This window comes from Neltuma alba, unplaced genomic scaffold, assembly GCF_004799145.2.
Source record: "Neltuma alba isolate B1F8T4 unplaced genomic scaffold, ASM479914v2 tig00011931_pilon, whole genome shotgun sequence".
In the NCBI taxonomy this organism is placed as follows: Eukaryota; Viridiplantae; Streptophyta; class Magnoliopsida; order Fabales; family Fabaceae; genus Neltuma; species Neltuma alba.
This window is the reverse complement of record NW_021636519.1, coordinates 87,132-113,909: the sequence shown is the minus strand read 5'-3', so window position 1 is coordinate 113,909 and position 26,778 is coordinate 87,132. Positions and strand designations below refer to the sequence as shown.

The 26,778-nt window shown below is 32.0% G+C and overlaps 1 protein-coding gene across 1 annotated transcript in view; it reads left to right on the top strand.

Moving 5' to 3' along the window:
• The first annotated feature begins 379 nt into the window (after nt 1-379).
• Nucleotides 380-26,778, top strand: part of LOC114719648 (uncharacterized) — a 34,449-nt gene continuing 8,050 nt past the window's right edge. The window contains 1 exon segment of the mRNA XM_028905165.1: nt 380-516. Within this exon segment, the coding sequence (XP_028760998.1) occupies nt 380-516 (137 nt within the window).

Here is a 26,778-nt window from a genome sequence, read left to right as displayed (position 1 = left end):
TTATAGAGTGGGTCATTAATCACTATTGCTACAGAATTTGCACTAACATAAATTAACTTTCTAGAACATGGTTTTGTACGTGATTTGCCACATGGAGAATTATCAGGATGTGTTCAACACTCTTCAGTTTTCTGAGCCATCTCATACTATGCAAGTTGATGCTATGGCCTGATCAGATGGTGTAGAAAGCACAAATTTGCAGATCTATTGGATAGATTTCTCCTACCACTGTCCAAAATTAAATACTCTGAAGACCTACAAGTAAATTCCTTTCGAATTTTAGGGTTTATTATTCTTTTTTGACTGTTTCTGTTGATTTATTTTTGCTGATATGACTCCTCTTTCGCATGTCTTCTAATTGCCACAAATAGAGGCAGATATGAGACGTCAAAGTGACAGGAAAGAGCAAGAGGAGAAGAAAGCACGGAAAGTTGAATTTGCCTCTGGGGGAGCACAACCAGGAATTGTAACTGGTGTTCCAAGGATCAATGTACCCATTGCAGGCTATAAAGCAACCTAGTTCACCTATGGTATAGCAAAGGTCATTCTTACTGTAGGGTTTCAGTCAGCTAAATGGTTGGTTTTATTTTGGTTAGAATTGTCATTACAAAATGCACCACCAAATGGCGTTATACTGGTATATCTATGAGCTTTTTTTTTTTTTTGGGGATAATTCTTAATGCATGCGAGAGAGTAGACAAGTGATGTTTTGCGTTTTTATTGGATCCAGAAAGCATGCTCTTCTCTCGCTGTTGTCAGTGTGAATGGTGCCAATGGCATAGGCAAGTAAACCGAAAGATAAAATAAAGGGCATCAAGAGTAATTTTGTTAACTGATATCAAGAAAGTAAAATATAGTGAATGTAAATGTTAGGTATTTCATTCATTCTAACTAACAGTTTAATATTTGACCTAATAAAATTTTCTTCATTATTGCTTACCATTATCTTTTGAAATTCGGACCGTAATAGATAGATTGGCATGATTTAAATCTTATTTCTAAATTGGGGTGAAAAAATAACTTATCTCTTATCTAGCCTGCTCACAGTTTAAGTCCCAATCAATTACACAACGTAAATGATAGATATAAACCTTATATTTAATTTCATTTATTGTTTTTTGTGCCAAATGAATGGTTTCAAACAATTCTCAAGAACTTCATGGTCAATTGTGACCAATCTCATTGAACTAATTAATAATCTAAATAACACAATTAAGCGCACCACACTGATGTTGAATGAAAGCTTTATAATCACAACACACCAATTTTTGAGTCTTTAGCACATTAATGAAAACAAACCACACTTTGGGCAGAGTTTTGTCATGCATCACCCAGTTGTTTATGATAAAAACAGAGTCTCATTTATCAAATGATTGAGAATTCAATAAAAGCATCACAGCACAAACATCTGTCCATATTCATCAGCTTCTAGTCAATGATTTTGTAGTCCACACCTCGGATTAGCCACCTGCATTAATCAAGCGAGGAAACGAAAAATACTATTGAGTGTATTCTACAAATATTCATGTTATCAAATATAAATCATTTTGTAGTTAATGCGTCAAAAACCCTTATTTGTTTTCTTACTTTGAAAACTGTTTTTTGTTTTTAAAATTAAAAAAAAATAACAAGGCTTGTTTTGTAATTTGTTGTTAATTAAGTGTTTTTAAAAACCAAAAAACAGATATTTGTAAAAACTCAAAAACGAAAACAACTTTTAATTATTTTCTTGTTTTTCTTTTCACATTTCCTTTTTTTTTGTTTGGAAAAATGGGAAAACCTTTTTTTTCTCTATTTAAAAACTTGAGTTCTCATTGAAACTTCACTTTCCAGTCTCAATATATTTATTTTCAAATGTAGATTCTTGAAACAATTAACCGAGCAGATTTTCCGAAACAATATTTGTTAGTGTGGGTATGTCATACCTTTACTGAGGATAGCATTTCTATTGTTTTGTTAAGGTCCCCTTTATCCTTCCATTTCATCTCATGCTCTTCTATTTTTACTCCAGACAACTCTGGTGTTTCCAATACTCCTGGACAAAACATCTTCATTTCAAGACATCCAATTAGTTCTATCACTTCCAATTTAGGGAATTCAAATGTCTGACTCTGTGAAGAGAACATCTTCAAGCTTGGCATATTAGTAAGTTTGATCTCTCGCAATTGATTGAATGTGATTCCACCTTCTACACCTTCATTGTTCTCATTCAATACAATTTCCTCCATCTTTTTGCAATCATTTATCTCCAACCCTACGAGACTCACCAAGCTTTTGGCAGTTGAACTTGTCACCAAATAGACGAGTTGATGACATCCAGATATAGACAGCTTCCACAAATTTTGAAATGAAGCAGAGGATGGTGCCAACTTGACCAAGCTATGACAACTTTCGACTTCCAGCCATTGTATTAGGTCTTGATGAATTGGTGGTAGCTGAGAATCATCCTTCCATATGCTCTTGAGTTGATCCAAATAGGCAATGTGTAATTCTTCAACTGGTGGGATTTTTCCCATAAAATCAAGAATCTCATCCTGTGAGGGGAATATCTGCTCAAAAGAACTATGTTCCACATAAAGCTCATCCAACTTCGGAAATCTTTCAAGAAAGCTATAGGGAAAAGTTACCCCTTCATCGTTGAAGCTTTCTACATAAAGAGTTCTCACTTCAGGAAAGACATCCCTTATCATTGTGATATTCTTCGCATTTAAAGCCATGCTTTCGGTTGTGGAAATTACCTGTAAAATCATAATCAGTAAAACAATTACCATAATGAGTAGGCGGTTTAGTAAATTACATCAAGATATTGTTTTCAAGAATTAAAACTTTTCAATGGATCACTCGTCTTTTGCTAATATCAAAAATTTTCATAATTTCACCATGAAATAACATCCACACCTTAAAATTTAAAAAATCCTTTAAATTAACTTCACAGCCCCTTTCCTTCATCTAAGTTAAATTGAAAAAAAAATTCCATAATTTCCTTGGAATTCACATCTAGGGCTGGCCTTTTTTTACTATGAAAATAACCTGTTCAAAGATTATTGGTAAAATTAATATTATAAGAAGGTAGTTTAATAAATCAGGTCAGAATATTTTTTAAAATAATAATTTCTTAATTTATTGTAGATAAAATCTTTCTTAATTGACTGGTTATCTTTTTCTAGTACTTATATTTTTCATCATTAATCCCCCCAAAAAAATCACGTTAAAAAAAAATTCTTTGAATCAGTTTATAGGCCCATTTCTTTCCAGTCAGAGATCTACAAATATTATCACACTATTACAGTAGTTTGCCACATCCATTAATCATCATTTGCTTATCAGATTTCGTGTGAAATCAGAGTCTTGTAATTTGATGAAAAGTTTATAATTTTTGGGTAGACGACAGAATGTCCAAACTTGAATATTTATATTGATATTTATCTGATCCTAAATTTTGTAGATGATGAGGAATTATCTAAAAAATGAAAAATAAGAATATCAGTATGTTGGACTAACCTCTTGAATAGTAAACCGGTGTTGGATGGTGGCATTAAGATCAGTCATCCAAATATCTATGTTAGATTCTCCATATTCACTCGTCACTCGAACATTTTGAAGCTGTGGGGCATGAATGGCTCCGGAACAGAATGTCGTGAGTTGAGGGCACTCTGTTATGGTTACAGATTGTAATAATGGAAACTTGAAAGTATAATTTTGGCTGCAAAATCTCTTCAATCTTGGTAATCCATGAAGTTTCAAAAGCTCCAATTTGCTGAAAATGATATCTGTGTCCTCATTGTCCTCTTCCTGTCTCGGTATAATTTCTTCAATTTGATTTTGACAGCATATGGATGGTGCCAACACATTCTTCAATTTTGGCAAACAGATTAACCTTAACTCTTTCAGTGGCACAGCCATCGATGATGACACAATCTCTTTATAATCATTTAAATCTTCAAAATAAAACACCGTCTCCAACATGCGACAAAACTTGACTTCCAGTTCTTCCAAGTTGTTTAAATATTTCAGCACATGAAGGGGCACCAATTTCACAATGTCACAACGACTCACACAAAATGTTTTCAAGTTGCCAAATGAGTTGGGTGAAGGTTTGTCATCCCATATCGGCGGAACCAGACTGTTTAAAGAGTGTAATTCTAATATCTCTAACTTTGGGAATGACACCTGTTGAAAGAAAATATAATTAAACGAAAATCTTTTAGCAAAAAATGAAAACGAAGTTACTGTTGATTTGCGAGGCTTAGTGTTCATGAAAGATTGTTTAAATGTGTAAGTTTAGATCTCGTGTACCGCAATATTCTTCAAGAGATTGATAAAAGTTCAGCTTCAAATTTCAAGTTCACCAAACAGAAATAACTAACTAAAAAACGAGAGAATTATAAAATGCTACAATAGCTAGCTTAATGCCAAAGTAAGTAATTTAAGTGAAATAATTTTTGTAGAAATATTGAGACAAGGAAAAATAGAACATATTTGTACTGAACAGAGTAAATAATTCCAGTGAAATTAATTTTCACAACGTAAGTTTGAAATTAAGAAGTTAATAAGATAAGAAAATCTTGGTAAGGAAAAAATATACAAGATAAGAAAAAAATAAATTAATTTTTTGTCCCGAAAAAACAATAATAAATTGATTAGTAAAATATTCTGGCCTCCTTTGCATTGAAAATAAGTAATTTAGTGAGTGGAAATTTGGTTAATTCTTTAAATAAATATATAATTGACTAAATAAGTTATAAATATTTCTCATTTGCTTAAAAAATTTAAAATTTAAATTTAAATAATTTCTATAATCTATCAGACTTAGATAATCTATATTATATGATGAAAAGAATATGTATTCAACATATTTTTTAGCCATTTAAAGAAACCTAAATAAATTAATTTCAATGTGCGTGACAAACAATTAAAATTATAAAATTTTATAATAGAATTAAAATTAAAACATTTTATTACATTTCAAAAAGTCTGAAAATACATGTATTAAAATTATGTTTTGTGGTATTAAAAATTATTTTTTAAAAAATGAATGTTTAAATAACTTTTACTTGAAGAAGCAGTATTTTGGTCAAAATAACAGTTTATAGGTCAAACTTAATGGTCACCTTACAGTTGGATAGATAGAAATAGAATCTCAAATCAAATATACAAAGAGAGGTTTGAACAACATATATTTTAATTTTACTGTAGTTATACATATACATATATATATAACTAATTTGACAGCCCTTATCCTTTTATCAAATTTGGAATCAGGTTCCTGTAGTCTTTTTTTAAAATTTTATTAGATCCTTGTTATTTGCTCAGTTAGTAACTAAGGTCCTTCCGTTTATAATTGCCGTTACTTTAAGTTAACAACAGTGATGTGGCATGACTAGGCACCATCTTACTTACCTCATCTGGAACACTTCCTCCCTCATTCTCTCTCTTCCTCCTCCAGTCGGTTTCCTTTTTACAGTAAAAAGCTTCATTCAGTTTCCTTCCAAACCAACACCATCATCTCTCTCTCTCAACTCATGCACTCTCTCTCTTCCCACCATCGTTTTTACTTGCTCTTGTAGAAGCTTCATCCTGTTTCGAATTCCTTCTCAGACGGCGATGCAGATCTAGGTGATGATAGTTGACTAAAAAGAGGACCACGATGTTGTGAGATTCATCGGATTCATCGTCTTCATCCTTGAAATTTTTTTTTTTGGAAAAATTAGCCCATTTGAATAGACGATTAAGTACAATAGTGAAATGTGGAAGAGGTTCTACTACTCTTTGGCCCACAAAAATAAATTAATAACCAGAGAGAGAATCTGATGATTTTGAAACAGGGAGTGAAACTTTTACAAGAAGAGATAAGGATAACGTAACGATAGTGGCAGGGAGAGAGAGAATATGAAGTGTGTGAGAGAGAGGATGACGTTAGTTTGGAAGAGAACTGAGTGGAGGCGGGGGAGAGAGAAGATGAAGGCGTAGGAGTTACAGGTGAAATGAAGAACATGATGCTAGTCAAATCTTGAACAGTGCCACGTCAGTGTTGTCATCTTAAAGTAACGGCAATCATAACGGGAGCAAAAAATAAAGATGTAATAAATAGGGAAAAAAATTATAAAGACCTGATAATTTTCCCCTTTTAAAATAAAGGAAAGATTTCTATAACTTTGATAAAACACATGGCTAGTTAGTATATTTTACTATAAATTGATTTGAACATACCTTATGATTATTTGTTGCTGGGTCTTCAATGTTGAAATCCGTTTTATGCTCTTCCGCTTTCAATCTTGGTAGACTACTGAGTTCTAATCTTCTCAACGCGCTGAATGCGACTCCACCTTCCACATTGTCATTATTCTCATTTTTTACAATTTTCTCCATCTTTTTGCAATCATCTATTTCCAACGTTTCAAGATTCACCAAACTTTTGGCTGCTGAATTTGTCATTAAATAGATGAGCCGATGACATCGGGACACCTTCAGCACTGTCAAATTATGAAGTTGTTGAATTTGATGAACAACAGGTGATGGGAATATCTCCTCGAAAGAGCTATCCTTAACACGAAGCTTAGTCAGCCGCGGAAATCTTTCAAGCATTGTATACGGAAATGTTGCCCCTTCATCATCAAATCCTTCTATGTGAAGAATTTCCACTTGAGCAAGACAGTCCGCTGGAAATTGGTCATTCCTTATCATGCTAACATCATTCTCATCTAACACCATCTCTCTTGATGCCACAAATCTCTGTAAAACAGATATTGAGTCAGAAGCACAGTAATATTAATTTATTAATTATGTCGCAACTTCTAATTGAATTAGTAATATTATTTTGTTTTTTATTGTGTCCCAAGATCAAATACGCTCACTAGAAGTGCGAAACATTTTGATTTCATTTATTTTTCATAATTAATCTTGGAAAAGAAATAATTATATCAGCCACGACAAAAAACAATAATGCCGACACATTTCACTGTGTATCGCATTAATCATTAAATTAGGACATAATTGTTTGGGATATTTTATAATTAAAGTTATGTAATTAAAAAATGATAACTGCTCCCTCCAGTTCTTTTATAAAAATTTGAAATTTGAATGGTCTTAGTTTTTTTTATAAGAGCTAACTTGGATTTGTCTGAACATTCAATGTGTTTTTATCTTTTTTGTCTCTAATTAATTTTATACATTGCATTAATTAAAAGGCTGACAACTTGCTATATTATCTTTTCTTTCATTTTTTTTCTCATTACTCTATTTTCTCTCTTATTTTCCCCTATAACTAAGGGTATATGTGGGAAAAAAATTCATTTCTTATTGAAACATTTCGCTGTGTATCCCATTAATTAATTAATTATGATGGAATTGTTTGGGATGTTTTGCAATTAAAAAATGATAACTAAAATTTTAGTAGAAACTTCAAAACCGAAACATGTATAGGTATATTTATATTAAATATCATAACAATGGAACCTTTATAGATTCATATTTTTGTAAAAGCTGGAAATAGGAAGAATGGAGCATTCTAGACGTACCTGTTGGTAGAATGTTTTGTTAAGATTGGTGTCCCAAATTTCATGATGTTCTCCATACCCATCTTGTGACAGTAGAACGCTTTTAAGAGATGGTGTGTCAATGAGTCCTGGAGAGAATACTTTGAATTTCGGACATACTGTTATGATCACCTGTTCCAATAACGGAAATCTGAAAGTGTAATTGTAGCGGCAAAATCTCTTCAATTCTGGTAACCGTTCAACTTTCAAATGCTGCAACTTGCGGAAAACGACTTCCTCATCGTCATCATCCTCTCCTTCCTGCTTCCATATAATTTCCTTTATGTTAGAGCACCAACTAATTGAGAGACTTGTGAGATGGACCAAGCTTCGAGCAACTGATGACGTCATCAAAGTGGTCAACTTATCACAAGATTTCACGTGGAGATGTGTGAGATTTGGTGAAGAAACTAAGAGTGGTGCCAAGCTCGTGATTTTGAAAATACTGGAAAGAGTCAATTTTATTGGAAGAGGAACATCATCCCCTCCAGAAGCCTTCTTAATGCGACCCCACAGTGTCAGCTCCTCTAAATTTGGGAAGCTCTTCAACAGCAATTTGTATGAAATAGTCGTTGCTTTATCATAACCAACATCTAGATGAAGCAGTTTTACTTTGGGGAAGTGGTACATTGAAAGCTGGCCACTCCCTATTATCTCAGCTCCTTTACCCTCTAATGTCAACTCCTCCAAATTATGAGTGACCTGCACAATACATAAATCATAACTGAATGTAACAACTAATCAATGCGTCAAAATCCAGCCGTGTGCATTTTTTTAGGAGGATATCTTCAAATTTAAATTTGATGCATCCACAATTTTGACGTACGTGTATTTTGTAACTACAGATAATAATTATGATACATTAAAATGAATATAAATTTCTAGACTGGAGTTTCTATCTTTGATTATGACATACAAACGTTATTTCTTCCTTCGTTAGTTTTTTAAAAAAATTATCAAATTAAAGCTAATAATGGCTTGAAAAAAGAAAAAAAAAATCCCCTCCCTTCATTCAATGACACACCTCTTTTCGGTGAAGATGTAAAGCCGAGAATTGGAGTCCCACTTTTTTTCAAAAAGAAAAAATAGAAAATTATTTAATTAATTTATAATATCTATTATTAATTAAAATAATTATTATGATCATTCTTTTTTACCTTTTTAAGTGAATCGTCAAATTAATCCTACACTACATTATATTCTAATAAATGGTTTAGCAACAGGAATAATTCACATATCTAGTATTCAAAAATGTCAAATTCATTCACCAAAAAAAAAATGTCAAATTCAAATGTGCTCTTGGACTGTGAAACAAAATATATTTCATTATTTATTTTAATGCTTAAAGTTATTTTCTGCTCTTTTATTAGATTGTTTTTAAAATAAATAACACATGAATAGCCAATTTAGAGATGTACCTTGGCATGGGACAGTAGAGGATATTTTGAGTCTAATGAGCTCCCTTCCTCATGTATTTCTAATGAACTTGAGACTTCCTTTTCAAATATCTCCAATTCATCACAACCTTTAATAGATAATCGATAAAGATGTGGCCATTCTAATGTGTGTCTCTGTGGATAGAAATTCCTCAAATTTCTAAGCGAAGAAAGCTCAAGGAAAGTCAACCTGGGAAACTCTAACAGAGGAGCAACAGATTCTGAAACTGGATCTTTTGCAACAATCACCTCTATACCACAACAACTTATTCGAAGATATTCAAGATCACGAAGCATGCCTTTGGCTATAGATGCAGGAAACAGACTAGTGAGGCTTTCACAACAGGAAACATGCACGCTCCTTAGACTTGGGAAGGAGATGTCTCCTTTATAGTGATTGCTCCACACATTCTTCAATTTTTGCAATTTATAAAGCGTTAACCTTTTCAGTGGCACAATCACTAATGATGACTCCGCCTCTTTATAATCATTCAAGTCTTCAAAATCAAACACCAACTCCAACGTGTCACACTCCCTAACTTCTAGTTCTTCCAAGTTGTTTAAAGATTTCAGCACACGAAGGGGCACCAATTTCACAAAGCCACAACTTTTCACAAACAATGTTTTCAAGTTCCTAAATGAGTTGTGTGAAAGTTGGTCCTCCCATATCAATGGAATCAAACCAATTGAATTAGATAATCGCAATATCTCTAATTTTGGAACCAACACCTACAATTCACAGAAAATATGATTAAATGAAAATCACTTTTAGTTCGTAGGCTTACTTTTCATGAAAGATTGTTTAAAAGTCTAGATAAAACTCTCAACCACCACAATATAATTCAAGAGATTGCTGAAAGTTCAATCTGAAAATTCAAGATAAAAAAATAAAGTAATTGAAAAATAAAAAAAACTGTAAAATGCTATTGCCAAAATTAAGAACAAAATAAGAAAAAAACATTTGAAAAATGCCATAATAGACTGGTAGCAAAGTAAATAATTATAGTAAAAATTACTTTTTGCAGGTAACTATGTTTGAAGTTTTGTCGAAAAGTTAAAACAAACAAAAAATAAGAATAGCTAAAACAATATGAAAATACCATATTGTTGAAAAGGGATTCCAAAGTTTTATTACAATGATTAGTTATGAAAACCACGAACCACATTCTTAGATATTTTAGTGATGGGGACAATTTTCAAAAATATCAAATTAACGTGATTTTAGGTTGACGAATAATTTGAGGTTTCATTATTTATTTTAATAGTTGGAGTTAGTTTTTCTCTTTCATTAGCTAATTTTAAGTCATTAAAAAAAAAATAGAAAACTACAACCTTTCATAATAGCCTAACAGCAAAGCAAGTAATTCTGGTGAAAATGATTTTTGCATATAAGTTTGAAGCCAAGTTTTTTAGGAAGATAAAATAAGAAAAAATGGTGAATAAAATAATCTGAACATACCTTGTTCAAAAGTGACTCAGACATTTTATTGGATTTGTTGTTTGTTGCTGCTTCATGATGTGCTGAGTTCAAAACAATGGATCGAATAGTATCGTTACTTTCAATCTGAAGATGCCTTAAATGCGGAAATGATCTTCCATCATGACCGTGTAGAAAATCTTCAAGCCCATTAGATCCATATAAACACAAATCTTCAGCTCCTTTCATCAACTTTCGGACCCCAGGGTCCAAATGGATATTACTTTCAAGCTCAAGTTTCAATACCTTTGAACTTTCATAGCTGACTGTCCACCATTCCCAGTGCTTCCCAATGAGTATTTTGTATCTCTTCAAATTCATATCTAAGAACAAAGTCTCTGGCAACATGGAGACATTAGGAATATGAACATCGAGAGAAGAGATGGGCAAATCCTTTAACTCATCAAGACTTGCATTTTCATTAGCTTCACTAGATCCTTCAATTTTCCACTGGTTAAAGCTGTTTCTCATGTACAACACTTCCAATTTTTTCAAGCTACGTAGAAGTTTCGGGGGAATCACTTTGAGCTTGGAGCAATGGGTCAAATTCAACATTTGTAAAGAAGTCAATTCTGCTAATTGAACTGGCAGCAATTCAATATTAGAGTAAGCAAAACTTAGGACTTTTAGATTCTTCAAGCTTCTAACCTCACTTATATCTTCTAACAAACATGAGTGCAAACAAAATGTTTTTAGTTTTATCAAAAAACTAAGCGATGGTAGTGACGCAAAATGCACATTTCTAAACGCCAATAGTTTCAGCTCCTTGGAAGATTTGAAAAACATGCTAGGTATGGTCAAATCATGTTTTGTGCTATGAAGCAAAAAGAATTCTAATCTTGGACAATACAACTCTTCTGGAAGTTCACTAATTTCACTTGGTCGTAAGCAAATTCCTTTATAGCCTTCTTGCATATTTTTGTCCGGCCATTCTGTCAACTTTCCATGCGTCACAATGAATGCATGTAATTCATCGGATGCAATTGATAATGCAAAATCTCGAAAGACGTCATGTATTGTAAAACAATGACTAGAAAAGCTATCAAGAAATAAGTTTGATGATTTTAGCTTGCTTACAATAGCACAGATTCCATTGTGGGCTTCCTCCATGTCTTGTGTGTGTTTAAGAAAACCTAACCCCATAGAGTGCATGAGAAGGTCTTCGATTGAGGGATCATGGGACAACATGGCACCGAGCAAGAAAATATGCTTGTACTCTGATGAGCTTAAACGATCGTAGCTCGATATCAAAATAGTATCTACCATTCTAATTCCTGTGATGTTTCTCCTTAAAGGATTATTCAATCGGGCAAGGTAATCTTTCCAGTCATCTGGATTTTTTCCTAGCAATTCTTTGGCAGCTGTAGCAATTGCTAGTGGCAAGCCTTCACACTTTTGAACAATCGCATTGGCTATAGATATCAGGTCAGGACTACTTGAGTCAACAGACAATTCAGCAATCCTCTTGAACAACTCCCATGCTTCATCCTCTGACAAAATACCCACTTTGATAGTGTTTTGACATTTCATGCAGTTTGACAGTAGCGTTTTGTTCCTTGAAGTTAGTAAAATTTTGCAGCCTTCATTCTTTTTGTTATAATTCTCAACATCAAAAAAGGGAATTCCAATTTTGCCCAAATCAAGTTCCTCCCAAAGATCATCCAATATTAGGAGCATATTCTTCTCTTGCTTCAACCTCTCACACAGACGACGAGCTCTTACTCCTTCAGATTTTTCATTAAGTTGCAAACCCAGGTTCTCTGCAATCTCACCTTGAATCTTCTCAATGTTCAATTCTTCAGAAACAGTTGGCATGATCACCTTTTCAAACATGTTTTGACTTTTTGCTACCTCTTTAACTATAGTGGTCTTGCCAACACCACCAAGCCCGCACAATCCAATCATATTAACACTTGGATTCCGTAATTCCTCTATAATTTGATTCACAATTTGCACTCTTGAACCAATCCCTGCATTGCTTTCTCTGTTGAATAATTCCGGCTTGGGCGGTGGAGGAACGCGATATGAAACCGTATTGAAGTTTCCCTTTCCACAAATTTCAACAACTTCTTGTGCCATTGCCTTTGCTCTTTTGCTTAGTTTATAGCGTAGCCATGGGTTGGGACATGAAGTTACGCTACACTCTGTTTTTGCCTGACTCTCTTCTTCATGAAAGTTTTGAATTTTCTCTGAAATCTCATCCAGTTTGCGCAACCAATGAAGAACCTTGTCTTCAATTTGTTTTGCATTGTTTGTAGCCTCATCTATTTGATGTTGTATGGAGCTTCTATCATCGATGAGTTCCACAAGTCGTTCATTGAGCTGCTTGATATTTTTGTGATAGTGAAACAGATGATGAAACTGCTCGCAAGTTGGGTCCAGCACTAGGTCCCAGAACTTGTCAACAAAACTGCTCAATGTTCCGCAAGTAATATCCATCTAATTTGTGCTCTGTTAAAAGGATATAGCCAAAACTCAATTAATCTTGTGTTGTTCATGCAGAAGTATTGGAATAAATATGTATATTTTGAACTAACAATAAACAATGTGAAATTTTGCAATCTGAATGTCTATAAACCTCCGATATACAACAGTAATAAGCTTTCCCTAGTGTTCCAATACAAAAACAACAAGTTGAGAAATCAAGAAACACAGAAGAAGTAAGGAATGCTGTGAAATTATGAAAGAAGCTAAGACAACGAGAACACATGAAAATAAAGTAGATATTAATAAAAAGTGCCAATAAAAGGAGTAATGAGTTCAGTAAAGTCATTTTTTCAAAGATTGATTTGAAGCACAAGACAGTGGCCAGTTGCTTGAGGATTTAAACACAAAGCATATCAGTAACCCGCCTCCACGAGGTTGCCTCAAACACTAGGGGTCAGGACTTCATTGTTATTCCCTTCGTTTAGCCCCCCCCCCCCCCTTTAAGGAGAAACATAGAAAAGAATGGATAAAATCACAAATTGTTGCTTCGCTACGATCTTTTTAAGATAATTCACATGGAATAAAAAGATTAGGCGAGTTGGTTACATGTAAAGAAATGCGTGCTAATTTTCTTAAAATATAATTCATTTTAATTATTTATATCTCGTACAATAATGGCATAAAAAATTATTTTAAGATACAATAAAAAAAATACTCTAGACATTGATTGCAACTTATGCTTAAGTGATCGTACTTTTTACTTGGTACTTTAGGTGGGAAAAACTGGGCCAAAAAGTTGGACGATCCAATCTATTTTCTGATCTCAAAACGTCGAGGAAGAAAAATGATAAATCTAAAAGTAGTACTAGCTACTCCTTTTAGCTAAAGCACAGGCATCCATCTATTAGAGGTAAAAATAGACACCTCTTTTAATAAGAATTTAAACATTAATTCATCACATTCTGAGGGGCTAATCTCTTTCACTCACTAGACCCAGGTTTTTTGGGTTTGAGCTTAACTATTTGTAAGCATTAAACCCCGCTTTTCTGTATCCCTTATCCTTGTCTCTCGTTATCTTAAATTTTTTTCCCCCAGTTTATCTCTTGATCTTCTTTTCCGCTCTCTCCGTTCTAATCTCTCAACTTCCCCTGCCATAACCTCAAGTCCTCATTTTAAAATTTTAAATTTTAAATTCTCTCTCTCATTTATTTCATCATTTCATCAAGTTTCATCAGAATTTCATGAAATCCATTTTACGCTCTCAATTCATATAACATTTCAAGGATTTTGTTGAAACTGTTAAAAACAATCCTGATTTAAGTTTGAGATGATGTATTTATAACTTGCAATTAATATATTGTTTTCTTAAGTCCAATTCATTATAGCGATAGCAATAAAAGTTTATTCTCAATACTTCATTTCAAATATCAGCACATGGCAATTTAATCAGACGCGAACGGGAAACAAACTTACGAAAGTATTAAAGGAAGGGTAAAATATACTTTTTTAAAAAAAATAATAATTAATTAGTCTCTGTATATATACTATCTCATATTCTAATTATAAAATGCCGTTGATAGATTATAAATGAGGAACTAAGACAGAAGGTAGTATTTAGAAGGAAACCTTATATATATCTTTTGTTGGAAAAATCCTTATATTTTACTTAAAAAAATACGAGAGGGTATCTTCGAAACCAACAGAATGTAAAGCTGAGGAAGCCACGCATATATTGAAATGAGAGCTTTAAAGAAAATATTCAAATATTAAAATAAGACAGCCAAACCTAAGTATCTGCACTATGGCTAGAATAAGTTTCTTCTTCTTCTTCTTGGTTGCTCTCTATATTCAGAAACACAAAGATATGCTGCAAAAGTTGAAACACAAACTGCACTTTGTAAGTACAGATAAACTAAACACAGACTGACTTTGGCATAAATCTATATTTTCGAACTTACAGTAGTGGCTGATGTGAAACTTTGCAATTTCAAAGCATCTAAACCTCAGATCTCCCAACAGTAATCAGCTTTCCTCAGTGTTCCAACACAGATCAAACTGTGAGAGACCTCTTTTTTATGGTGTTTTGAACAACTTCTAGACGAAGCAGATGCTTCACAAGAATTGAAGACAACTATAAAATCTGAAAGTTTTCGAAGAAAGATGATGAATGTTTGAAGCCAAACAGGAAAAACAACATCAACTAAACTAGTCTCTTTTTTTTTTTCTTTTTGGGAGATATACGACCGTCACAGGTTGAAAGAGCAGGTTTTGTTTTTTAATTATTTTTGGGATTTTTTCTTCTTGAAAATAAATAAAGTTAAAAATGATCAGAGATTGGTGAGAAAACAGAAATCAGGAATTCAAGCAACATAAAGCGCCACGTTAAAGAACAAGCTGAGAAATTAAGCAATAACAAAGAAGGAACTAGCAGGGAGTGATATGAAAAGTGAAACTATGAAAGAAGACTTGAGTGCAAGCGAAAGTTGCAAAAGCAGTAAATTCAGGATTTTTTTTTTGCTCTGTTGTTTTTTTTTTTTGGTCGGGTAAAGAGAAAGGAGAAAGGAGAAAGAAAATCAGAAAGTGGAAATATATAGCACAAAGGAAACTGCAGAGATGATGAAGTGAAAGAAGAAGCTGAGGAACCAGTAGAAATTGGTAGAAGGGAGAAAGTAGAAAATTTGTGAAACTATAGAGAAGAAGAAGCAGAGCTGAAGCTTTTAGCTGGGAGGAGGGTCTACAAAGTGGCGTCAAGTGAATGCCGTTTGGTTCAGACACTGTGCGGTTCAGAGTATTATCATTATTAGGAGGGAGGAACACGTCGTACGGTTGAGGAGAATTATTTGCGTGTCATGTTTTCTAAAGAGTGTTGAAACTGTTTTTTAAACTATTGACTTAATTAACTAATAAAAATTATTTAATTACCCGCGTTCTGGTCTGAGTAACCAATAAAATGGGCTTCTGCATTATTCAAAAAAAAATTACTATACATATTATTAGATTATGTACAATTTTATAAGCTAAAAAAATTAACTCGTTTCTGAATTACATATATATATATGTTTTCCTAATTTAATTTTTTTGGCCAGTTTTCTTGATTTAATTTTATTTCTCATATTTTAATAGTAATTGAGAAAACCGTATTGAAGGAATGAAGGTAACTATACTTTCTCTTGATTTTTAATTTAGTATCTATGTATTTTTTCCTTAATTAAATCTTTTAATTTTTTTAACAATATTAGCTTTGTGACTTTGTTCTGTTAGTATTTTTAGTCTCTATGCAAGAGTTAACGATATTAACATAGCAAAGTTAAATATTTAATTGAGAAGAAAAAAACTAAGAAACAAAAAATCAGATCGGACACTAAATCAATTAAAGTAATAGTTCAATAGTCAGTAGGTCAGACTGGTGTTAACTTGGGATCAAACCAATCATATTAAAATAATATAATTTAAATAAAAATAACAAAATATAAGAACATTAATAATTACTAATAACAAAATATAATAAAATAAAATAATAATTTGATTGTAACAATAACAAAATACAACAACATTGAGAATTTTGACATTAATGATTTCTCAATAACTAAAATTAATAATTGTTGATACCAAAATCATTATTAAAATTCATTCAAATCCATAATGACCGAGATACTATGTGCTAAATGAGAAAAAATATGACCTATAATAGTATAATCATCTAAACTAGTTCATTACTAGTTTATACCTGTTTTTACCGATTCACCATGATTTGATGGGGTTAATACTGGTTTGATTTCTGGCTGTTCAACACTCAAACAAGACCAAACCACTATCGACGGATTTAGTCTAGATTTTTTCTCTGAAAAAACATGTAAGTACCAAATTAAAAATAGAAAAAAAGATACAGGTACCTTCAAAATGATTTTCCCATAATAATTTTATAAAGTAATAAATCCAAATGATTTAAATTGAAGGGAAAATTGGTGATATATCTCTTATTAGAAAATTAACTGCAAATAGTACATGGAATGATGAGTTGCACAAAAGAAGATAAATTACATATGAGATAAGTTGAAGTGCACACAAGAAAGATGGTTTATTATTTTCGTAAATTCTTTCTCCCATGTAGGATTATGATATTTTTACTGTTCATAGCAGTTCGGTAAATTTGCCAACTAAACAGTGATATTACCTTTAGTTCTTAATATTAGATAAAGTTAACTAATTTAAACAGATTAAGAAAGTTATTAAATCACTTAATAATAGAATACCTTATGTCATCTTTCTAAAATGGTTATACGGATCATTAAATTATATATCAGTTTCTAAGTAAAGCAAACCAATTTAGAAAAAACGATAAATATAAATACTTTAAAATAAATTAGTAACTTAAATTAATTAATCGGGTTTTATATTAAGGACCGAAGGTAGTATTTTCAAGTGAATTTTAAGAAGCATTTATGATGTTTATGACTTGAAAAAATAATGAGAAAATCCTTTTACAAATACTTTTGCTTGTCTTGTTTTAATGTGATATCAATGTATTGTTCTTTTAATTAAATTATTTAATTTTATTTATTAGAATTATTAACTCCTGAAATTTGCTCTATTTGAAATGTTAGTCATGGTAACAGAATAAAGTTAAAGATTTAATTAAAAGATAAAAATACTAGGTATGAAATTAAAAATTGAATGAGAAAGAACAAGTATTTTCAAAATAATTTTCTTAAGAAACAACAAAATCACAATAAATAAATTTGACGACAATAAAAACAAACGGGACTATTTATGGAGACCACACTAGGCTATCAACTCTAAGTTACATGTCTTTCACATGATAATCTTATGGGAGAATTATAATCAAGTTTCACAAAAATAAAAAAATTAGAAAACAAGTCTCAAAAATTGTTATTCTCCATTACAGGACTTGTCATTATAGGCTGCTCAAATTGTTATTAGAACTTTTTAGTAATTATTTTTCTTTTGTGGGACTTGATTATAATTCTCCTAATCTTATCCATTATAATTTGGAGATTTTGGTTTATTGGGCCTTGCACCAACTCGAATTAACAATATTAAGATCAGCTAGAGCAAATTTATGGTAATATATACCAGTTATCATACTAAATTCCTTCCATTATTATTTTTATAGGGTTAAAGATGATTTTTGTCCGTAGAAGTATTTTTGCCGCAAAGACAAGGGGTGAAGCCTTCATTGTTCTTACAAGGTCCAAGAAAGAGGAGACGCCATTGCTTTTTATTGTTATCCCCTTTGTTTCAATTTGGCTTTTTGAGAGATATAGAAAGAATGGCTCTGTGCTTTGTGGGGTCCGAAAGTCACAAAAGGAGAGTGTGGGTCCGCCAATGCCAAACACTGGGCAAAGAACGAGAGAAGACTTCCTGTCGCCTGGCTTGGGTTTGGGAGATCATCCAATTTCCAGAAATCAAATGTCTCTGCGATAATGATTTATTTTAAGATTATTTTTTCCTAAACTGTTTTATGATTTGATTTCTGGAGTTCATGTCTCTGCTAGATAACTCGTATCACGAAAGCATTACATCCCGGTTTGAATGAAGCACCCATAAAAGCAGCGTATTGCGCAGTGGTACAAGAATGTTACTAGCTCATATATTTAATATAAAAATTAGGTAACTAATTTAAAAAGATTAAAAAAATTACTTTGTAACAAATGTGTGTTATCTTTTTTAAACTTTTCTACTTAACTATGTGCATTGATAATACGAGTATCTTTTTATTAAAACCTTTTATAACCAATCGGGATATTTTAGATAAAATATAACAAATTTATAAGACAAAATAAATTGAGATTTTATATTTAGAATTAGATCTAACATTCTAACTAATTTTTATATTAATAACTAAAAGTTGCAGTATATAATCACTTTATAAAATCCATCCCCCTGCTTATTTTCCAATTCAATCCTCACTCCTCGCCTCTTACATAAGATGTTTCTTAATTTTGATTATTTCTAAAATTGTTGCTTTAAATAAACTCATTTATTATTGAATATCTGTGTTTTCCTATCAAATTCAGGAAATATTTGGATAGAAACCAAACTATAATTTTAAAAGTATTTTTACGATTTACAAAATAAATATATAGAAGAATTTGTCTCGCCTTACATAAAAATGCTTCTACTCTTTAAGGTTGTCAAACACCCTCAGTTACACTCACATGTGAGGGATGACTGTGGTGTTCGTGATACGAGGCGTCCGTTTTGTGTTGCGTTTCATTCTGTTCCAATAGTGTGATCGAGACAGGACATCATTTAAATTTTTTGAATTGCTTAATTTAAAAAATAATTATACATCAAATATAAAAATTCATAATAAAAACTAAAAAATTGATAAAATTAGTAAAAAAAAATTAACAGTAATTAAAAGTTGGCAAACAAGAAAATATTTTTTTTAATTCTGAGAAATAAAAAATAAAAAAACTTAAATGTTCTTTGAAAAGAAATCTTGTAACCCATACAGAACAACTTTTAAACAAACAATCAAAATAACAATTAATTAAAATTATTACCATAATACTGTTGTACTGATAAATTAAATATATTCTTTGGGTTCTAAATATAAAACCTTTATACTAATGTGTATAAAAGTTTTATATTTAGAATTAAAAAAATATTTATAAAAATTAAAAAGAAAGATAATATGTTAAGACGGGATGGACACCCTTGTTTTGTGTCCAGTTTCGTCCTGAAATAATTGTCTTGTGTGGTTTTCGTGTTCTCAAAATCACGATGTATATGATGTAGACATCCATTTATTTTTTTTAATTCAAAAAATAAAGTAAAAAGATAAAGTGGTTCATAAATCATGGGAGAGTGGGGCGGTCAGGGTTGCCTTCATTTGGTCAGCGTCGTTAGTGGCAGGAGAGACGTGTGAGGAGAGCATAGCAGTCAGAGTGGGGAAGCAGTGAAGCTAAAGAGGGAAAATGGTAAAGGCGCCTCTCCATTGTCCACATTGGAGAGACGCGAGCGAGCCCCTGTGTACGTACATGCACTGTGGCGCTGATGGAGAACTTTGAATTTTCTCCCCAAGAAAATTATTTTAGTGTGCTAAAAAAAAAAGGGAATATTGAGATTGAATGAAATAAGGAACAGATTTATAACGTTGGCCAAAAAAAAAAAAAAGAACAGATTTATGGTTATTTGTTGGGCTGATCCCATTAGGTTATTTTCCCCATCCATCACCACATTTTCAAGTTGTAATTTCTTGGATGATCAGCTTCTTTGTGTTGATTATAAACAAAACTCCCATCAAACATGTACCTCGTATTTTATAAATTATTATTGAAAAAATACTTTTGAAATCTCCTGCTATCATTTCAAACAGGTTTATATGAATTAATTTTTGTGGAAGGGATCATGAATTGTCATTCATATATAAATATGTATACATATACATTGTAAAATAATTTTAATACATAAAAAAAAAAGGTCCTATAGCAAATTTTTTACAATTTCAATACTTAAAAAAAATATAAAATTTATGACTTGATAAAAAAAATAAAAAATTATGGCTTGATAATTTGATTATATGTTTTTTGATTGCATTTATAAAGTTTGAAAAAAGTATAATCTATCATAAATTTTATATTTTAACTTGATTAATTATTTTGAATGGTGATAATTTGATCAAATATAATTTTTTAATTGTAACAATTTGATTATGTTTTACATATTAATTATTTAGTTTATTTTTGTTTAAGTGTTGAAATTGTAAGAAGTTATTGTAAATGACATTAATGAAATAGTGAGACTTAGTAAACATGTTGTTAATGCCATTAATAGTGTTGATTAAAGTTATGATCAAAATAGTGAGCCAGGAACATTTTTACACCAGATTTAACAAATTATATCCATTTCATATGAAAGCATTTTTATTGAGGTAGATGTTAAAAAACTGAATGAACGTTGATACTTAGCGTGTTTGTTTCTTTCAAATGCTGCAATAAGAGTGGCAGTAGCTATATACTTAGCAATGCCTGTAGCAGTAGGGCGTTTTGCTACCAGTTCCCCACCAGGTGATACTCTTGTTCTCAGAGCATCAAGCGCTGCAGATAAAACATAATTTTATGCCTTTGCCGGCATTGCATCTTGCAACGGAAGATGAAGAGGTTTGAAGATGGTTCCGACGATATTCACGTCTGAATGTACGGAGCTAGGAATACGAGGCAGCGGGATAGAGAAGAGAAGAGGAGCAGTGCAAGGAAGAGGAGAGGGGGGGAAAAAACAGAAAAAGCTCAGGTGGGGTCACCTAAATTAATCGACGTCGTTTTTATAGAAAAGCTTTAGGTGCCCATGGTCACGGGTGCGGGTTTAGGGCTGCCTTCATTTTGTCACTGTCCTTGGTGGCAGCCCGCCACGAGAGACATGTGAGAGCAGTCAAAACTGGGAAGCAGTGAAGGTAAATAGTTATAATTCATAGATGCCAGAAGAGATGGCCTTTTTTGAGAGAGAGGGCTGAAAAAGAATGACGGATGGGGTCCGTCCAAAAGTGTCAAAAGCGGGTATGCCTTATTTCTCAATTTTGATTATTCCTCAATTTGATTCTTTAGATAAATATATCTATTATCGAATGTTTTTGTTTTTCTATCAAATTAGGATGTACTACCTTCTCTTTTTAATATAAAAACTAATTTAATTTTTAATTTATTTTTAAATAAAAGATTTTAATTTATTTTTTTCATATTTATTATTTTAAAAAATAATTCTTATAATAGTTACATATGTTAAAGTTTCTATCAAGTGATAATTCTAATTAATGGATATGATTAATAAATGTATTTTAGGAAAGATAGCTATTATTTATTACAAATAACTAATTTAACAAATATTTTTAATTTATTCAAATTAGTTAACCAACTCTTATATTAAGAACTGAAGATAATACTTTTGTTTTGGATGGACTAGATTGAGGAATGTCAATATCCTAAAAATCTAATTTAGCAGCAACAAAATTGAGAATTGCCTTATTTGTGAAGTTCCAAGCAAGGAAGGCAGTCTTTAAGGGCTAAAAATTTTGTTAGTTTGGTCCCTAAGCATGACCTCCCATGTAATCTATGGGTCAGCAAATCTTTTCAACTTTTTAACATTAGCGGCCTGAATACTTCATGTGTGATAACAACTTAATGTAGACCCCAAGATAATACGAACATAAGTATATTATGTAACGTCCGGCTTTGCAATAAATGCTAGACGCGTGATTAAAAGTTAACTAAGCGTTAATTAAATTAGCAGACATGCCAATGGAACGTTGGATAATCACCGTTCCGAGTTGGGGGGAAACATAATTTTTTATTGCTGGTTAATTATAGGAAAATCCTCAGAGAGAATAATTACCCAAATTATGTTACTTTTGATTCTAATTATAAGATTTCATTTATAGTACTAATTATAAGATTTTATTTGTAATCTACAAACGAGATTTTATAATTAGAACAGGAGATAGTGTTTGAGATATTGCTGTATGCTTTATTTCAAAACAATATTTTTCTTAAACTGTTTTATGATTGGTGATTCCTGGAGTTCATGCTTCTGCTGGTCCCTACGATAACCCAATGCATGAAAGTGCTACATCCCGTTTCAGGTGAACCACCCCATATTGGCACATTGCACACTGGTACTAGATTATTATCACCTATTATCTTTAATATAAAAAAGTTAGATAACTAATTTAATAAAATTAAAAAGTTTAACTAAATTAATTATATATAACATATGTGTTTTATTTGTCTAAACTGTTCTATTTACTCGTATGTATTGGCTTTTTCCCTTCGTTAAAACTCTGTTAGAAAAAATATTATAAATTTAAGAGATAATAAATTAAAATTTTATATTTATAGCTAAATCTAATCCTCCAAATTAACTTTTATATTGATTACTGGAGGTAGTATTACATAATCACTTTGTAAAATTCACCTCCCTGCTTATTTTACAATTCATCAGTCCTCACTCCTCACCTATCGTATAAGTTGTTTCTCAATTTTGATTATTTCTAAAATTGTTTCTTTAAATAAATCCATTTATGATCGAATATCTCTGTTTGCCTGTCAAGTTCAGTTGTACTCGCGCGGGGGATAATTATTTATGGTAGTTTTACTTGGATGGACTTGATTGCCAAATATCTGTATCTTAAAAATATAACTAAGAAGACAATATTTGTAGGTGACAAAATTTAGAATTGCCCTTAACTGCGAAAGCAACTTTCAGAAAGATCACTCGTCCTTATTATTCATTTGTCACTTATAAGAGGCTAAGAGGGGTGGTACTTTTTATTTGTCATTTGTAACTTTTTTAATGTTTTATTTTTTATTTTGTTCATATTTATTTTTTAATAAGGACAAAAATAAAAGATTTGATATATTTAATACTCTCCTTAATACGTGAGAAACTCTTCCAACTAACAAATAATTATAGCATATGTTGTATGATTTATTTAACTTATTTATATATATTATTAGATTATATATCAATTTATAAATGAGATAAATTAGTTTTAAAAATATATATAATTTAAATTAATTTACTAATTTTTTTAAATTAATTAATTAAGTTTATATCAATAACACGAAATAGTAATTCAAAAATTGATGAGGAAAGGAATGAAAGCAGTGGCGAGAATAAGGAAAGGCAGAGAAAAGGCATGATGTAAGGGGACATCAATCAAATCAAATTATCACCATCAAATCACGTTGTATATGAAGTAAAATAAAGTAAAAATGACAAAGTGGCTCATGGATCACGAGAGAGTAGGCCAGGTTTAGGGTTGGCTTTATTTGCTCGGTATCCTTAGCCTGTAAGAGCAGTGAAAGCGGAGAAGCAAAGGAACTGGCTTTTATTTCAATGTTCACAGTGGAGGGACGCGAGGGAGCTCTTCTTGTTGACGTTGTGGGCATTGTACCTAATGAATACTGACTGAAATAAGGAACAGATTTTAAGATTTATAGCAGTTGTCAACACTTTCATCATGTTTTACTACTTTATTAATTAATTTCATTTATGACAAATTTTTGCAATGTTAACACTTAAAAAATATATAACTTACGACATCATGAATGATGATAATTTGATTATTAATTATTTACTTTAATTTTTTCAAGTGCTGAAACTGGAAAAAAATTATTATAAATGACATTAATGAAATAACAAAACTCAGGTAAAAGTATTGTTAATGGTATTACTACTTTGATTAAAGTTATCGTTCAAATAGCAAGCAGGGTTGGAAATGTTTTTCTCATCAAATTTGGAAAATTATATCTATTTCATATGAAAGCATTTTTATTGGAGTAGATATTGTTAAAAAGCTAATTGAATGAGCATTGATAGCTGTTGGTCACCCCATGCGTATTGATTCAGTGACTCAAGAATGACAAGGCGGATAAACACATGACAAAAACAAAGACTTAGGAGTATTTGGTAAAACAAACCATGGTTTCAGAAATGTTTTTTTTTATAAAATAAAACAAATTCTTCTACGTATTTATTTCGTTAAACCGATAAATGCTTCTAAAATATAGGTTTGATTTTGTCAAACACTCCTTAATACTGTATCAGTTGTTTAAGTAACTTCACGTGACTTGATCGAGTACGTGCCTAGAATCTATTTTGTCTTATACGCTGGAAAATCAACCTTGGGTTTCAGGAAAATGTTACAATCAAAGGTGCCATCCCTTAAAAATCAACATTTTATTTCTTTGTTACAAAATTTTTAGCGTACCAACCCAAATCGTTACGGCCGAGAAAAATGGTAAAAGTAAAATGGCTCGCATAACGTGCTGAGTGCATCAATGAGCACTTAAAACTCACCCCTCAAAACAACATTGTTTAAATTTAAGTGACCCAATACCAATGTGAGCAATTTTTCCTTCTCCTCCTCTCCTTCTCTATTCCCCCCACCCCCGGGGGCATCTTCGGTCTTCGCTCTGCTAGTTCAGGTCCGACGACGTTGCATTCAGTTCCTAGCAATAGTATTTTTTATTATAAAGTTGGGAACGCTTCACTGTTGTCAGTCCATGACTTTTCGGATTCTTGGTTTCGCTTCCTGTTATTGCTCCGTTTTTTATGGCTTTCTTAAAACAGAGAATGAGGTCACGATTAGAGAAATGTCATCCATATCCAAAAGGACAAAGTTGCCCCCCACCTTTAAAAAAGGCACTCTTTCACTGGTTGAGTAGCTTTTGACGGGTAATGCGGCTATCATTTCATTACAACACCCTTTGGCTAGACATGATAATGGAAGAAGTATTGAGATTGAAATAAACCACAAGCTAAGCTCAGTCAGTACAATCAGGAATAGTCATTCATTTCCTCCAAGACTGACGCGGATTCAACTTAGTGTCCATTAATCAAGAGGTTGAAAACACTGCAAGAAAGAAACCAAATGAACCGTTTTTTCAGAAGAACAGAAAGTCATCAACGTACTGGGGAACCTCCACCACATTGCCTGTAGCAGTAGCACATATGGCAACCAGTTGCCCACCAGGTGATGCTCTTGTTCTAAGAGTATCAAGTTAAAAATAATTTTATGCCTTTACCCCCATTGCTTCTCGTAACGGAAGATGAAGAGGTCTGAAGATGGAGCAAGGAGTGAACAGGAGAGGGCAGGGGAGAGGAAAAAATATGCTCAAATCAAACGACGTCATTTTCAAAGATGACCTTTAGTCACTGATGGGTCTTCGGGGGTGCGGGTCTAGGGTTGTCTTTATTTTGTCAATGTCCTTAGTGGCAGCCTGGCAGGAGAGACGTGTGAGATTGAGAGTAGTCAGAGATGGAAAAGGCATAGAAAAAGCAAGGCATCCCACAGGCAACAGGATTACTTAAAGCGATTTAATTATTTAATTTGATGATTTGTGTCCGTTTGGTACCCAAAAAAATTGGAAAAAAAAAGAGGGAGAAAGAAAATTTTAATAAATTTATTTTAAAAAATTAAAAATGAGATTAAAATTTTTTAATTAATTATTATTATTTTATCTCACGTATTCTTTTTATAAAAATTTTAATTAATTTTTCTCTAGACTAAGAAAAGACCTCATGTTGCTCAACTTTGATGCACATAAGTGCGTGCCAGCTGCTTATATACTCAGATCCATCTCTTTGTTTATTTTTCAATGCAGCACCCTCACCTTATACATTAGCTATTTCTCAGTTTGGATTATTCCTCAATTTGGTTCTTTAAACAAATCCATCTATTATCAAATATTTATGTTTTTCTATCAAATTCAGATGTATTTTTGTTTTGCATGGACTTGAACGAGCAATATCAATATCCTAAAAATCTAATTTAGCGGCGACAAATTTAGGAATTGCCTTATTTGTGAAGTACCAAGAGCATTTTGATTACTGAAAATTCCTGTAGATGTCAATTGTGCAATTAATACGACTGGCATAATTAGTAGGTGATTTAGTACACGAAATCAAGTTATTATTTTAAACAAAAAATGATTGAATGAACATAACTTCTGATCCCTACACTTGTTCATGAAAGATTGTTTAAATGTCAAAAAAAATAAAAATAAAGGGCAAAGGAGCTTTCATATCCCTCAATCCAACCTTTTGAAGGAAAGATAGAAAAGAAACGCGCGTGGAGTCTGAAAGTGGAAAAAGAAGCGTGTGGGTCCACCAAACATTAGGTACAAGGTAAAGGTTTAGAAGACTTCCTGTTGCTCAGCTTGGATTCACATGAGCTTGGGCCGGCTACTTGAATTATATGCTCCGTAACTATAAAATAATTAGATAAGATGCGTTGGCATAAACTTAGAATTAGAACTAAGATTGTATGACTGAACGATATAAATATAAAGCGATGGTAAAGTTAAAATTCGGAGAAACAGAAAAATAAAACCATTTTCTTTTACAAATATATAAGCGCTGAATATTTAATACTGAACAT